The 15872-nt window shown below is 29.3% G+C and overlaps 1 protein-coding gene across 1 annotated transcript; it reads left to right on the top strand.

The window, feature by feature from the left end:
* Nucleotides 1-11356: 11356 nt before the first annotated feature.
* On the top strand, nucleotides 11357-15010 carry LOC107418006 (tubulin beta chain). The gene is made up of 3 exons (XM_016026672.4): nucleotides 11357-11874; nucleotides 13577-13846; nucleotides 14098-15010. The coding sequence occupies exons 1-3, from the start codon at nucleotides 11481-11483 to the stop codon at nucleotides 14766-14768; spliced, it is 1335 nt and encodes a 444-aa protein (XP_015882158.2). The 5' UTR covers nucleotides 11357-11480; the 3' UTR covers nucleotides 14769-15010.
* The last annotated feature ends 862 nt before the right edge of the window (nucleotides 15011-15872 follow it).

Raw genomic sequence — 15872 nt, 5'->3', positions numbered from 1 at the left:
AAAACAACGATTCAACAAAAATAACATGATTTCCATACTTTATATGTAAAATATGATGATATATATAAGTTTATGGTTAGGTTTCTCACCCAATTGGCTAAAAACTGAACGTGTATCCATATAAGGGGGAAAAAAGTTAGCATACATGCATCCGACCTCTTCATGTCCAAAAAAAATAAATAACTTTTTTTATTTTTACCGATACATGTTTCCATGTGAGGGAGGAAAAAAAAAAAAAAAAAAAAGATTGCATAAATGTATGCAACCTCTTCATGTCTCCCCAAACAAAAATAATGTATCAGACCTTTTTATTTCTGCTTTTATCCTCTCTCTTTTTTGTTTTTTTTTTGGGTGGGTTGGGGGGTTCTTTTCCGGAAGTGCACCAAAATAAGTTAAAATGTTATAATGCGTCTACATATATGAATGAGCTTTTATAGAAACCAATAAGCTGGATCAAACTCGCTTCTATGCCTAAAATTATACAAGCTAGCTAAACGTTAAGCAAGTACTTGTTGAAGGATACATTGCACCATTATATTATATAACGTTAAGCAAGTACTTGTTGAAGGATACATTGCACCATTATATTATATATACTTTTGGGACAAGCACCTTTGTACTATATGACAAAAATTTTAATTTAATTATTGAGCATGAATATCTCTTAACGTTAAGTGAGTACTTGTTGAAGGACATTGCATCAGGGTTCAAAATTTTTATATCAGTGAAAATATCAAAAGTTCAAAGTATAGAAATTTTCATAGAAATACCGAAAAGTATCTAATATCAATAAAAATTTATAAAAATTGTTGGAAATTTGTTTTTAAAAATAAAAATTTTTATTTAAATTTTAGTATTAGCTTTTTAAACAATTAATTATCAAATTGATTACAAAAATTACAAAAATGTTAAATAGATATTATATTTCTCTTAATTAATTTAATTTATAGTAAGCGATAATGATCATAAATAAAATATTATCAATAAAAATATATAAAAAAGTATATATTTGATAAATTGTTTATTAATTAAGATAAAACAATTATTATAATTATATTATATTACATAAATATCATCTCAATATTTATAGATTTTTTAGATAATTGAAAATTATTAGTATATTTCTCGTTCTCATTTTGAAATGTGAAATGTAAAAAATAATTATTAAAATATATATCTCTTTAATAATTTTTTATGTAATTATTAACATGTCAATCATGAGGATCTTTTATTAAATATAGTTGTCAAATAAATTGTTAGAGATTTGATGTAGATATTTTGATTGAAATTTCTATGAAAATTTTGGCAAAATTTTAAAAATTTTGATGGATATTATGGAAATTCTATCTATTTCCATTTGGAATCTAAATTTTATTTCAATCCCTTAAAAAAAATGAAAATTTTGAAAAAAATTTCGAATATTTTAAACCTTGCATTGCACCACCATTATATTACATTTCAAAGTATTTTGCATCACAGCATTTTTTTTTTTCCAATGCCATAAGAAGTTTACTTTTTTTGCGTGTGTATTAAACTACAAATATTAACCATGAATCCTTTTTTTTTTTTTTTTTTAGAAAACTATTGAGCGTGAATCCTTGTACTTAGTTGAGTACTTCTTTATAAGAAATATGTATTCTAAATTGATGTCCTAAAATATATAAACAAATTGCAAGAAAATATATAAAAATACATAAACACTTAAACTATTAATAATATCCTATAACATATAATATATAATTAGGAAAAAACGCTTATGATAAACATCTTAAATATAAATTAATGAATCAAATGAAATGAAAGAGAATTATTTTAGAGATTGTTTCTATTGACAATTAAAGAGCTTTAAGACCTAATAAAAGTGACCGACATCGAATAATTTTGAAATAATTTAATTTTTCAATTAATATGAATTATTTTTTAGTTGGACTATCAATGTGGACTAATGAAATAGCTATTGAAACTTCCACAAGCCAACTTGCAATAAATAAAAGTTTTTATGTTGTATAGACCTACATAGAACTATTAGTTTGTGTGATTAGCTTTTAGGGTTGCAAAAACATTAAATGCAACACGGAGATTTTTCAAGTTCCAATTTAGAGTTATGTTTCAACGGCCACCTAACCTTGTCCAAAAAAACAATAATACGCGACTCGTTCTCTCTCTGACGTATGAAGGTGGCCTTCATAGAAACTAAAAAATAAAAGTATGAAAAGGGCCTCTAAACAAGTTGTTTTCGGCTTTTCATTAAATCTATTTTTTCATTTTACATTAAAAACGTAAGCTTTTATAATGATTCTTTTTTTTTCTTTTTTCTTTTTGTTGATTTAAATTAATAGACTCAAAAGTGAATTGAACCTTGCTTTGTTGATGGTTTTGATTGGGCATATCAGCATTAAGCACATGATTAGCTTAAAAAAAATACATAAAATTAATATATTAAAAAGGTATATGTGTATTTATATATTTTTAAATTATATTTTTCATGTGTGAGTGTCTTGATCAGTCCACAAGGAGTGAGTGAGCACCAGTTGTTACTATGATTTTGACCAAGTTTGGATATACTTTAAAAATGGGACCCAATATCCATTTCTGATAATGAGAATCCAATGGGAGGGAATGCTTTTTATACTGCAAAGACAAATGAATTTAATCAAACAAAAAATGGGGACCCAAAAACACAGGAGTGAAACGTGGAGGAAGTGAGATGTGAGAATGTAAAAGAATATCATTGTGGTTGTTAGTGAAGCCACTGTGTTGTAGAGGTGGGACCCTGCTCCTTCCAACATGGAATCAATATGTTTTATTAGGCAGACTGTCGGCTTGCGAGTGAGGTCAACATTATTTCTTTTTACCTTGAAGTCTTCCTTCGTTTACTAGCTTTTTATTTTTTGGTAAATTCTTTTTACTAGCCTTTTAGTTTTATGCCTGTTGTGGTGCAATATAAAATGTTGATTTTAGTTTTTAGCACCTAAAAATAGTGTTTTTTAATTTTTTTTTAAATAAATTAATGACAAAGTTATTATTCGATGAATTAAAATAAGATTCAAATTCCTATATTTTCTGTATAAATAATAAATTTTGACAACTTATATTACAAATAGTATGGAATTATCTTTCAAAATAATTCAATTCAATCAGTCATACGTTTCAAACTGACAATAATAACTCATCCAATTTGTTTTTTTTTTTTCTGTTTGGACAACACTCATCTAATCTAATTTAGTTTGAAAACTATTTTACCTATTTCTTTTATTTGAATGTATATGATTACTTTCATAATTATTTTATTGGATTACATTGATGAGAAATAATGATTTAGGTGAAGGATATTAAAATTTGTCAACTTTGAAGCAAAATACAAAAAATAAAAAAATAAAATAAATAGTATCATTCAAAGCTAAAATATGTATAGATCTAAAATTTTAAAATTTTATCATCATGGTATGAAGTGATTGGTGAGGAATGCGTTTATGCATGAAATGCAAAAATACAATGATGAGGAACTGTAAAGTGTCTTATAAGGCCCATTTGGGGATTCATAGCATGACATATTGCTTATTAATTATTTATGATTTATTATTATTATTGTGGACAGAAATTATTTAATAAATTAATATCTGAAAATAAAACAAAAAAGAGGTTGGGAAGGAGTAAAACGGAAGGGATTGAAATTTGGAAGCAAATCAAAACGAGAAACACGTGAAATCATTAAGTTTGACTGCAATTTCAATTATGTGTTTTGAAGAGAGGCCGCGCACGCAGGCTTTCCTCTTTTTACTGACAGCTGTAATAAAGTTGAAACTCTAAAAGAGCGTGAATCTTTTTTTTTTTTTTTAATCATATTTCCTCTTTTCTTTTTGGCAGAGCAATTCTATTCATTGTTTTTTTTTTGGCTTTTTAAATAAAATATTATAAAATTATTAATTTCGATTTCGATTTAGTTTTATTTTCTTTATTTTGTTTTATATGTCAATTCATTTTTCTTTTTATCTTCTTTTAAGAGATAATCCATTTCGTTTGTTTTTGAATGACTGAAATATCATTATCTTACACATTGCATTTGGTTTTCATCCTTTCATGGCATATCGTTTACAACTGTTGATTTGAATGGCATCTTTTAAAGTCAAAAAATTAACGTGTAGAAGAAACTGTATTGATGCTTATTCAAGTAACATATCTTTTTCCATGTATAAAAACAAACAAATCAAAAAGAAGAAGCGTCGAGGACAATTTGTGGAGGGGTAGGGGGGGGCTAGTGTGATGATCCCATTTGAGGTTCCAAGGAGCTTCGGATTTGCATATGGAAGCTTCCTGGATTTGAACATGCAAGTGATCAAATTCCTGTAGCTAAGGTAGTAGATTCAACATCCAAAAAGCTAATTCATCTTTGAGCAAAGAGTAGCAAAATCCTCTATAAATATTGAAATCTATTAATCAACCTGTTACTAGTAATAGATTTATCCTAAACTTTAATTTTTGTCCAGAGTAAGAGAATTTCTATGATAAGTCAAAAAGGGAGAAAATATGAAAAAGAATAAATATTGTTTTCTTTGAGACGAACAAAATGGCCGGCTTTAAGGGATTTGACTAAGGAGTTTTTTACGGTTGCTAAGGTCAGAAAGTTTTTACTCAAAGCAATTTCTTTTTTTTTTTTTTTTTCATGGCTGCTAAGGTCAGGAAGTTTTTACTCAAAGCAATTTCTTCTTTTTATTTTTTTATTTTTTTATTTTCCTTTTTGGTGAATATCTCGAAGCAACTTTGATAGCTAAAATGTGACTCTTTTTCCACACAAATTCACAATCACACAAGCTAGATCTTCTATTCCCAAAAAGAAACATAAGCTAGGTCTTTTTTTTTTTTTTTTTAATGTTGCATAACATAGGTCTTATTATATAAATATATATGCACATTGGAGCGGGCCTTACTTTGAAGATTCTGTCATTCTATTCATTATCCATTGGATCTTGAGTCTGCTTTTCCTCATGATTTCGTGGATTTGATTTACCACTTTTTTGGACACCTTCCTTTGGGAATTTCCTCCAATTTGGGTCGGGCACACATTTAACTTTTGGACATTGACAATAATCAATACGAAAAATTGGCCCATTCCCCATTTAAATAGGGATGTAAACTGTAGATGCCCACTCATCCCTACTATATTTTTTGTTTTTTGTGATACCTCTCTTTATCTGTTGTACTTCTTGATTAAAAAAATTAAAAAATAAAACAATATTAGGAAAAAAGCTTCTCCTACCTTTCAACCGTACCTTTTAAAATCCATCTTTTATTTTTGTCTGGTTGTGTTTGAAAAATATCAAAATTAAAAAAAAATTAATTTTTAAAATTTAATTTGTTAAAATTTAATTTTTTAATAGTTAATTTTTTTTCTGATATATTTGATGAGTAATAGAAAAGTTGAGATTTGTAAGTAATTAAATTTAATATTATATAATAAATTAAGAGTAAATATGTATTTTAAAAAAAATTAAAACTATTTTTTCTAAAATTCTCAAAATAATACATTTAGATCCCGTTTGGGAAGTATCAAAATTGAGAGGAAAAATAATTTTCAAGATTTAATTTTCTAAAATTTAGTTTTCTAAGAATTAATTTTTCTCTTGGTTTGTTTGGTAAGTAATAGGAAAATTGGGATTTATAAGTAATTAAATTTAATATTGTATAATAAATTAAGGATAAATATGTATTTTAAAACTATTTTCTTTGTGATTTTCAAAATGACACCTATATATATGGGAACAACTTTCCTATATATTTTCCTATATTGGTGAGAATCTAATTCTCCGGACCCATATTTTCCACCTTACAATAAATATCCAAACAAAAAAAAGTTATTACTTTTCAAAAGGAATTAGATTCCCACCAACTTTAACTTTATCCAAACATATTGTTAATAAGAAAACTTTCCCAAATATTTTTCTGCATTGATAATAATCTAATTCACTGGATCCATATTTTTTCACCTCACAATAGATATCCAAATAAAAAAAATAATAATTTCTTTCACAAAAAAATTAGATTCCTATTAATTTTACCATTATCCAAACATACTATGAAGTTTTTATCTTCTTCAAGCTTCTCTCTCTTATAATCTCGTAATTTGTGTAAGTTTCACTTGACATTCTCTTTTCGATGTTTTTGTCTTTTTCAATTTGAAGAATCTAGATTAGAATGCTATTTTTTTTTATTCAATTTGATTTCTAATTTCTCTCTAATTGAATATGGATTTGATATTTTGATTTTCATATCATCTTCTATTTGAAATGCACTTTTAATTTGATAGACATTCAATGGAAATTTTGTTGTTAGTTTATATCCTTCTTTGAATTTTGAAGTTGTAGATTTAGTTAATATCTATCTTCATCATTTCTTTTGCCTTTCATTTGACTTTTATCTCAAGAAAAAAAGAAATAGCATTCTAATCTAAATTTTTCAAACTGAAGAAGACGAAGACAATAAAAGGAGGGTTGCGAGATGTTTAGAGAGACGAGCTTGAAGACAAGCTTGAAAAAGACTAAGGTTGCAGAGTAAAATAAGATGTGGGTTCTAAAGGCCACGATTGAGAAGGAGGAAAAGCTTTTTCAGGAAACTGTTTTGTTTTTATAATTTTTTTTAACTGATGGGTATAATGGGTAGAACTGGGTAAAATAAAAAATATTAAAGATGGACGGGCATCTACCATTTATATCCTATTTAAGTGAGCAATGGGCCAACTTCCCTAATCAATATTCTATATCAGACTATATAGAAATATATATGTATATATATATATATATATATGTCAATCTAAATATATCTGATATATATATATATATATATATTTTATAATTTTTATTTTTTAATAAATATATTATAATTTTTCTCTTAACAAAATTAGTTATGAATGATAAGAAAACCTTTTAGTTTTCCATCTTTCAATTCATTGTTTTCTTTTTTTTTTTTTTTTTTTGTGTCATTTATGTTAATACCCCCCCACGCATTTATAATAATTCCTTCATTCTGCTCGAACTACTAACTCATATCACTTGACTTCAATTCATTATTTTCTATTTTGGTTTCAGGAAAACTCCAATTTAAGCATATTTTGTCCATGTTATACAAGGTATTCAAATGATAAAGTTATTTATTGCCAAAAAAAAAAAAATGATAAAGGTGTTTTATTTGCTTTAGTACATGTGTAATAAATTGAAATATGGAAATTTTTAAATCAAAGTGAACCAAACAATTCAACCATACAAAATTTTTGTCATTTAATTTGCTGTTTTTAATTTTCTATAAATTATGCCAAACAGATTTAATTTATTTACATGATCAAAGTGCATCATATAACATTATTAATCAGGCAAAATGTAATTTAGTACCCTCTATTTTTTTGCTTTTTTAGTTCTAGGTTTATAAATTTTTTTTTTTATAGATAATACCTTTTATTATCCAAATCATTAAAACAAAATGGTTTCTGTTAAAAACTAGTCACTTGAGTTGCACGGAACAAATAAAATAATTTTTTAATAATTTTATCTTTTTCAATCAAATTTTTAAGAAAAAAATAGTTTAAAAATTGAAAATTTCTAAATACCCAAAGCAAAAAAACAAAAAAAAAAAAAAAAAAAGATTCAAACAAGCAGGTCCTTCAGGATTGTTTCTTTTTAGACACAATCTTTTCTTATTTTAGTTCTTCAACATTACTTCTTTCCTTGTCTGATGATTGGAGTCCTTGTATATTTCCTTCCTTTCTTGGTGGCAGATTTTATGCTAATGGTGTGAACGATAGATTTGGTGTGAGCGGTGTGAGAGACAACTTATTTTGTGTGAATGACAGATCTGGTGTGAGTTGTGTGAATGGTAGCAGCTTATTTGGTGTGAGCTTATTTGCATTCTTATCACTGGTGTGGATAAATATTGAGAGTATCGAAATAAATCAATTGCAGCATGATTGGTTCGTCGATGAGAAAAAAGGGAATGAGAAGATTTGGAGGTTTTGCAGTCTTACGCTCTGGCTTTTAGGGTTTTGGCCACAGCAGAAGAAGAAGAAAAAGAAGGGTGATAGTGAATAGGGTTTTAGGTAGGAGATTCTGTTTTATATAATCATATTGGAGACACTTCCATCGTGGATGCGAGCGTTCTATTTTATTTTAATTTAAAATTTAATATGTTACGAATAAAGGAAGATGACCTAGAATGATTTACTCAAAGATAGAAACTCCTTTTGTCAAAGGATTTAATTTGATTTGAGCTTGTATTGGGTATAGAAGTGAGACACGTAAGAAGACAATGAAGATGAATATGATGAAGAAGATGGATGGTTGAGATAGATTTTGTTTTGGATTAAAATGGTGCCATATAGAGTTTTAGTTTTTTTAAATAATTTTTTAAAAATTAATTTAAAAAATAAAAAAATATATTAAAAAAATCTATTTTGAAGGTCATATAAGTGGCATGTAATTTTTTTTAATGATTTCTATTAAAAATTAACAGATATGGATTAATATGTAAGTTTTTAAAAAATAAAAAATATTATTTGTAAAATTTTTTTTTTACACATTCAAAACTAAAAAAATATAAAAATAAAGGATATTAAAATGCATTTTATTTTTGTTAATATATACACTTAATATAAGTACAAAGTTCAATTCAAATGGACAGTTGGTTTGATTTCGTTTGAGAGAGCTTCGTTTTGACGAAGCGTGACATGGCCCAAATGGCCCATTGAATTCTATTTTTAATTCCGCTTCTTTATGCACACCCTTTTTCTATTTTTTTGATCTTTACACGCTCATTAACTCATTAAAATATCTTTAAAAAAATAAAACTCTTGAAAATATCCCTGCATGTGTTCCTTTTTAGTGTTTATTTGCACAATTATTCTTCATCAACTCAGATTTTATCAAAAAAAAAAAATTTCACTAATATAATTTTTAATTATAAATTGAGATGTCTAATACATTACTAATTAATATTAATAAACAATTAAAGTGAAAAAATTACACTTAATTAGTAGGAAAAGAAAAATAAAAAATAAAAACACTTCAACGGATTTCTTAAGATATGGGAGCAAGATGTCAAAGGACAAGTGGCGATCAGGCAACAGCAAGTTGCAGTGGGTCATTCATCAAGCCATGGTATTCTTAAATAGGCTCCTTCTAAATATTATTTTGTTGATATGTATTATCTTACATTTGTTGAACAATCACTATGATAGAGATTTCTGATCAAAATATTTATTGCCTAACTAGGAATGAAAATGACCAATAAACATCTAATATTAAATAAACTAAATTCAACTACACAATATATGTGGAAAAAGGAAAATATAAAGTCTATGTTATTCCAATATGAATTAGAGGTGCCATGCCAAATAATGTAGACAATTCCTTTAGAAAATTAGTATTTGGTTTATAACCAAAAATTTATAGTAAAAGACGTTTTTTTTTTTTTTTTTTTTTTAATATATACTTTGTCATCTATTAGGCTGTAATATTGTATCTAGATTCTATTAGCATAAGAGAGATGATCATTGTTCAGTTAATCCTTCAAAGAACCTTTTTTTTTTTTTTTTTTCCGAATTGACAAACAAAAGATAGTTCCAAAATTTTGCACATAAAAACAACAATTGAGTTCAAAAATTAGAAAAGAATATTGTTACATCTAAAGAAGTTAGACCAAATAAGTGAGATAAATAAATCTAGCTAGAAACAAATCCACAATGAAATTTAGTTAGATATGAATTCGCAATGAGATAAATAACATATGAAAATCTAACACGTGTTTAATACTGTTATTAACTAATATTCGATATAAGTAAATTATGTTTAAAAACAAAAAACAAAAACAGGTACTATATTGCCAAACTACACCCAAAAAAAAAATAATATTTTTTTTATAAGATGTTGGTAATAGTTGTTAGTGCGAAAAATATTGAAATCAAAATAATATATTTTAATCAACAGATGAATCAACAAAATATAACACTATGTTTTCAGAATTTACACATGATTATAAAAAGTTTACACGTAAAATATATAACAGTGGTGTGGAAAACTAAAGAATGAGAGAATCCAGAGTTAAGGATTACTCAAGGGCATCCAAATTATTTTTATTGAATAATTCTAATTTTCCTCACTTAAATTTATAATCCTTATCTTATCGTATTTTTCCTTTTTATACTTCAATCTAATAAAAAAATAAATATTATAATTCCTCAATTTTCGTCTTTAGCTTCTACATTAAAATTAGAAATTCAAACACAAATTAATAACTTCCGAGTTCAAAAAAAGTAGTATAATGATGCTTATAATTCTAATGCACGAGCATTTAAAGAAACAATCATTCAAGTTTCATTATATAATGAAAACTTTCACATAGTATTCCTTAAAGAGTAAAGATTCGATCAATGAAAAAGCATAATGTTTAAAGCATATTGAAATGTCTCAATTAGTCAATCACATGATCTTAAAATGTTATCCAATTCATATCTTAGATAGGGAAGTAAAACAAGGAAAAAAAAAAAAGAAAAAAAAGAAAAAAAAAAAAACAGAAAGAAAAAGCAAATCCAATTCATCATCCTCTACCCTGATACAAGGGAAAAAAACAAAAAAAGAAAAGAAAAAAGATTATTGACTTTGTTAGTTTCTAAACTGTACTTATACTTAGTTACATTTTGATTCTCAAACTTTTTTTTTTTGACATTTTAGTTTCTAAATTCTACTTTTTTGATGTATTTTAATTTATAAAGTATTTTTGATTTAATATATGCATGTTTCGAAATTCTTGCTTGTTGCATAAATATATTGCATGTTTCAAAACTATTAAAAAATAATTTTATAGGTTAAAATAAAAAGTTGAAATTTAGAAGTGTAAAAATAAAAAAAGCTTAAAGATGAAAATTTAAATATTGATAATACTCAGAAGCTAATAGAACTAATAATAATAATAAAAAAATAAATGAAAATAAAAGAGCATAAATATCAATAAAATTCCACGTATCTTGTTTTGCTTGAAATAGAAGACAATGGTGTTGTTGGTTGACTTGCATAGAATAGCTCTTGAAATATCCCATCAGCCAAAATTCCAGCTAAGACGAATTTACCAAAAACTCCTCATCCCAACGTGAAATGCCGGAAAAATCCAACTGAACAACTCCAGGGTGGGCCAAGTATTCCCAAAACACTCACTCACAGGTAACAACTCAGCGCCCTGAGGATTTTAAAAGGTCGAAGGCCCCACATACCAACCAATTGGCGGTCAGCATTAATTTCGATTTTCCGAAAATAACCCCCAATCAGGCTGTCCTTTTCAGAAAAATTCTTATCCCATGCCCCTCACCTTCACAAGTCAATACCCCCCCAGGTTTTCTCTCTAATCCATCCATTTTATTCTTTTTCCTTCAGATCCCGAAATTTTCCCATCATTTTCCTTTTTCGTACTTTCCCGAGAAACAAACAAGAGAAAGTTAGAACAAAATGAGGGAAATTCTACACATCCAGGGCGGTCAATGTGGGAACCAGATCGGCGCGAAGTTCTGGGAGGTGATCTGCGACGAGCATGGCATTGACCACACCGGAAGGTACAACGGCGATTCGGAGCTCCAGCTCGAGCGTATCAACGTTTACTACAACGAGGCCAGTGGCGGCAGGTACGTCCCACGCGCCGTTCTTATGGATCTGGAGCCTGGTACCATGGACTCGGTTAGATCAGGCCCATATGGACAGATCTTCAGGCCGGATAACTTCGTGTTTGGGCAGTCCGGTGCTGGGAATAACTGGGCGAAGGGACATTACACCGAAGGTGCTGAGCTAATTGATTCTGTGCTCGATGTTGTTCGCAAAGAGGCCGAGAATTGCGATTGCTTGCAGGGTATTGAACCAAAAAAAGCGTTAATCTTATTTGTTTTTGGGATTGGCTTTGTTGTTTTGATTTTCGTAAAGATCTGATTTGCCTCAGTTTTATATTTTTCAGAGTACTTATGAGATTAATTGTTGTATGTATTTGATTAGTTATCTGAATGACATTGGATCTGGTCCTCTACTCGATTTCGGTTTGGTGCGCTTTGAGTCGTTTTCTTATTAGCACCAATTTGGGATTTGTTGTTTATTATGTGCCCGACTCTAATTTACTTAATATTGGATGTGGTCTGAATGACATTGGATCTGGTCTCTCTACTTGATTTCGGATTGGGGATACTTTGAGTCATTTTCTTATTAGCACCAATTTGGGATTTGTTGTTTATTATGTGCCCGCAGACTCTAATTTACTTAATATTATTATTATTATTATTATTACTTTTTGTTTCTGTTTTCTGTAAGAAGATTATGCAATTATGCTGATGGCTGGGATTTTGAGCTATATGTATAACTATATATTATAACTTTATATGTTTGTTAGGTAAGGGAATACGGTTAATATTGTCATATTGAAATGTTGGAGAGAAATTCGCGGTTGTATAACAATGATATTAGGACTTGATTTCGTTGTTGCTGTCGAATATGATTTCGCATTGTGAGTGTGGCACTACAATTGGATTAAAGTTTTTTTCCTTTTTATTTATTTATTGATTTTAAGAAATATAGTGTCTCATTTGGATTAATTTATTTCACTTTTTTTTTTTTTTTGTCTCTTTCATCTTCTTCTTATGACATTACGAATTATTTTGTGTTTGGGAAATCTTTGCTTATATTGCTTGGTTAAGAGTTCTTTTGGAGTGTTGGACATTACTAACAGTAACAAAAAAGGTGTAACTCTTTCCGTATCGGGCATTGCTCATTGGATTTTGTTTCATTCTTAAGAATTTGCATCAGTTCCAAATTGTGACATATTGACATAGACAAAGGATGAGTTTTGCATGTTTTGGCATAAATGAAACAGTCCCAGCTCCTTGAATCATTAGAAATGGTAGCGAGTGTGGTTTGCTTGTGTAGTTTCTAGAAAAACCAAAAGTTATCTGATCTAATTTGTTGGGTACGCCATAATTTTATGTTTCAGGTAGACTTCAAATTTTAACTTTTGGTACTGCATCTTGCATTAACCAAGTCAATGTCTGTTGTTTTAGGCTTGTCACCATGTGATTATTGTTGATAAGCAGACGTTCAGAAGAATTCTTGTTCAGAATTTGTTGAATTCTTTAGCCCTGTGTCTAATATTGTTATGTATTTATCTTATTTTTGGCTGCTTGTATATTTTGGATATTGGTTTATTTGATGCATTTTTGGCTTACTCGATAAGGTTCTATCTATGGATAATTTTTTTTTTTTTTTTTATCACTGTTGTTTTAATTTTAAGGTAAATTGATTCATTGTGTACTTCAACTTTTTGGTTTATGGACTTTGTTCTGTTTGCTTTCTTTCTTCTTTAATTTCTTGTCTGGAAGTCTTGTTTGTTTTTTGTTTTTTGTGGCTTGGTGAAAGTTTGATTTAATTCATAGCTTTAAATCAATTTTAGTACTTTCTGTGTGCTTAGAGATACTAGGCAGCATTCTGTTTCGCATATCGGAAGGGGATTGATGTAACATTTCCACCTTTTTCGATAGATATGTTTGGAACTCACAATTTAAATTGAACAGGATTCCAAGTTTGCCATTCATTGGGTGGCGGCACTGGCTCTGGCATGGGAACTCTTCTTATCTCCAAAATCAGGGAGGAGTACCCAGATCGGATGATGTTGACATTTTCTGTCTTCCCATCTCCCAAGGTGTCTGACACAGTTGTTGAGCCATATAATGCCACTCTCTCGGTGCATCAGCTTGTTGAAAATGCTGATGAGTGTATGGTTCTGGATAATGAGGCTCTGTATGACATCTGCTTCCGAACTCTAAAGCTTGCCACTCCTACTTGTAAGTTCCATTCTGTTTTCCCCTTCATTTATAAATGATAAAGGCTTGCGTTTTAATTTTGCATTTCATGAAGAATTAAGCTTATTGGTACAATTCATGGCTTGTGCCCTCTAAATAAATTCTTACTGAGCAAAAAGAAAAAGATATATGTAATCTTTCCTTTACTTGAGTGATTAGCAATTCATAATTATTTTTGATTTTTGGAAATGATGTTAATTGACTCTTAACACTGTTGTGATTTCTCTTATCAGTTGGTGATCTCAACCATCTGATTTCTGCTACGATGAGTGGTGTCACATGTTGTCTCCGGTTCCCTGGACAGCTAAATTCTGACCTTCGGAAGCTTGCAGTTAACCTTATTCCTTTCCCTCGTTTGCATTTCTTCATGGTTGGGTTTGCACCCTTAACATCAAGAGGATCCCAGCAATACCGTGCCTTAACTGTGCCCGAATTAACCCAGCAAATGTGGGATGCCAAAAACATGATGTGTGCTGCTGATCCACGCCATGGTCGGTACCTTACTGCATCTGCCATGTTCCGTGGGAAGATGAGCACAAAAGAAGTTGATGAACAGATGATTAATGTCCAGAACAAGAACTCCTCCTACTTTGTTGAATGGATACCCAATAATGTGAAGTCTAGTGTGTGTGATATCCCACCCAAGGGTTTGAAGATGGCATCCACTTTCATTGGAAATTCAACTTCGATTCAGGAGATGTTCCGCAGGGTCAGTGAGCAGTTCACAGCAATGTTTAGGCGCAAGGCTTTCTTGCATTGGTATACCGGTGAGGGAATGGATGAGATGGAGTTTACTGAGGCAGAGAGCAACATGAATGATCTGGTGGCAGAGTACCAGCAATACCAGGATGCGACTGCTGATGACGAAGAGTACGAGGAGGAAGAAGTGGAGATTGTTGGTTGATGTTGTATCTTTGTAGGTTTTTTCAGTCTGTCTAAATTGGTATATGTTTTTATTGGCTTACTTTCGGGGAGTGATTGTCTGTTGTCGCTCAGTCAAATTAGCTTTTGACATATGTTAATGTGTATGATTGTTGGTCTTCCTTGTATAAGAGATGGGTTTTGGTGACACTGCATTTGTTTTGGAATTGAATGGTGATATTTGTATCTAGCAGCTTATCTACGACGTGAAGCTTTATTTTTTTCTTTTTGAGCTCATTTATTACCGTCTACAACTACGAGTACATAGATTATGCAAAATTTTGTTTTGTCGTATAAGAAGCTCTATTGCTTTTTGCATTGAACTCTTAAAGGTATCAGTTTTGCTTTTTGCTGTAATCTGAATGACTTTCGAAGGTATCGTTGCTTTTAAAATTAAAAGGTTTATGGCTTCGTTGATCTTTGATTGCGTGATGAAGATTCTAACATCTCAAATCTTATAGCTTGTTCAATTGTACTTAGTTACGATACATTTGCCTTTCTTCCAAGACAATTTATGTCATATATATATATATATATAGAAAGAGAGTAGTTCTACATTGTGAATTATATCAAAATTGATGCTTTTTGTCATTTTTTGAAAAAAAATTACATATACATATATAGCTGGTTTTTATACGGAGCATCTGCAATATAAGATTTCCATATATATATATATACATATTTGAAAAGGTTGAATGGTCTATTCTATTTGTATGCAAAATTGCTTCTTTCGCTATCTGCCAAGATAGAAACCTCTTGGCCTTTCATGTTTTGCGGACGAAGTGGCACTATTTTATATATTATTTTGTCTTGAATCAATAGTAATTATTGCTGCCGACTTGTTATATATAGCTGTATGCCACCGGTGGCAGTCGCTTACTGTTTGAAGCAGAGTATCGATTGGATTTGGAGTACGTTCGGAATAAAGGATAGCTTCGACTTTCTATTTCTATTTTTATTTCTTTTTTGATCAGATTATTATTTTTGTTTTCGGTCGTCATAAAGATATATCCACCATCCACTGGCTCCCAACCTACAAAGACACGAACTTATAAATTCTTATCCAAGTATACATTTAATGGGGAAG

Source organism: Ziziphus jujuba, chromosome 1 (assembly GCF_031755915.1).
Source record: "Ziziphus jujuba cultivar Dongzao chromosome 1, ASM3175591v1".
Classification (NCBI taxonomy): Eukaryota; Viridiplantae; Streptophyta; class Magnoliopsida; order Rosales; family Rhamnaceae; genus Ziziphus; species Ziziphus jujuba.
The sequence above is the reverse complement of the archived record's forward strand: the minus strand, read 5'-3'. Positions and strand labels throughout refer to the sequence as shown.

Coding starts and splice junctions, on each gene's coding strand:
- LOC107418006 (XM_016026672.4), top strand. CDS start 11,481: ATGAGGGAAATTCTACACATCCAGGGCGGTCAATGTGGGAACCAGATC. Junction 11,875..13,576: donor GAATTGCGATTGCTTGCAGG/GTATTGAACCAA, acceptor TAAATTGAACAG/GATTCCAAGTTTGCCATTCA. Junction 13,847..14,097: donor AAAGCTTGCCACTCCTACTT/GTAAGTTCCATT, acceptor TTCTCTTATCAG/TTGGTGATCTCAACCATCTG.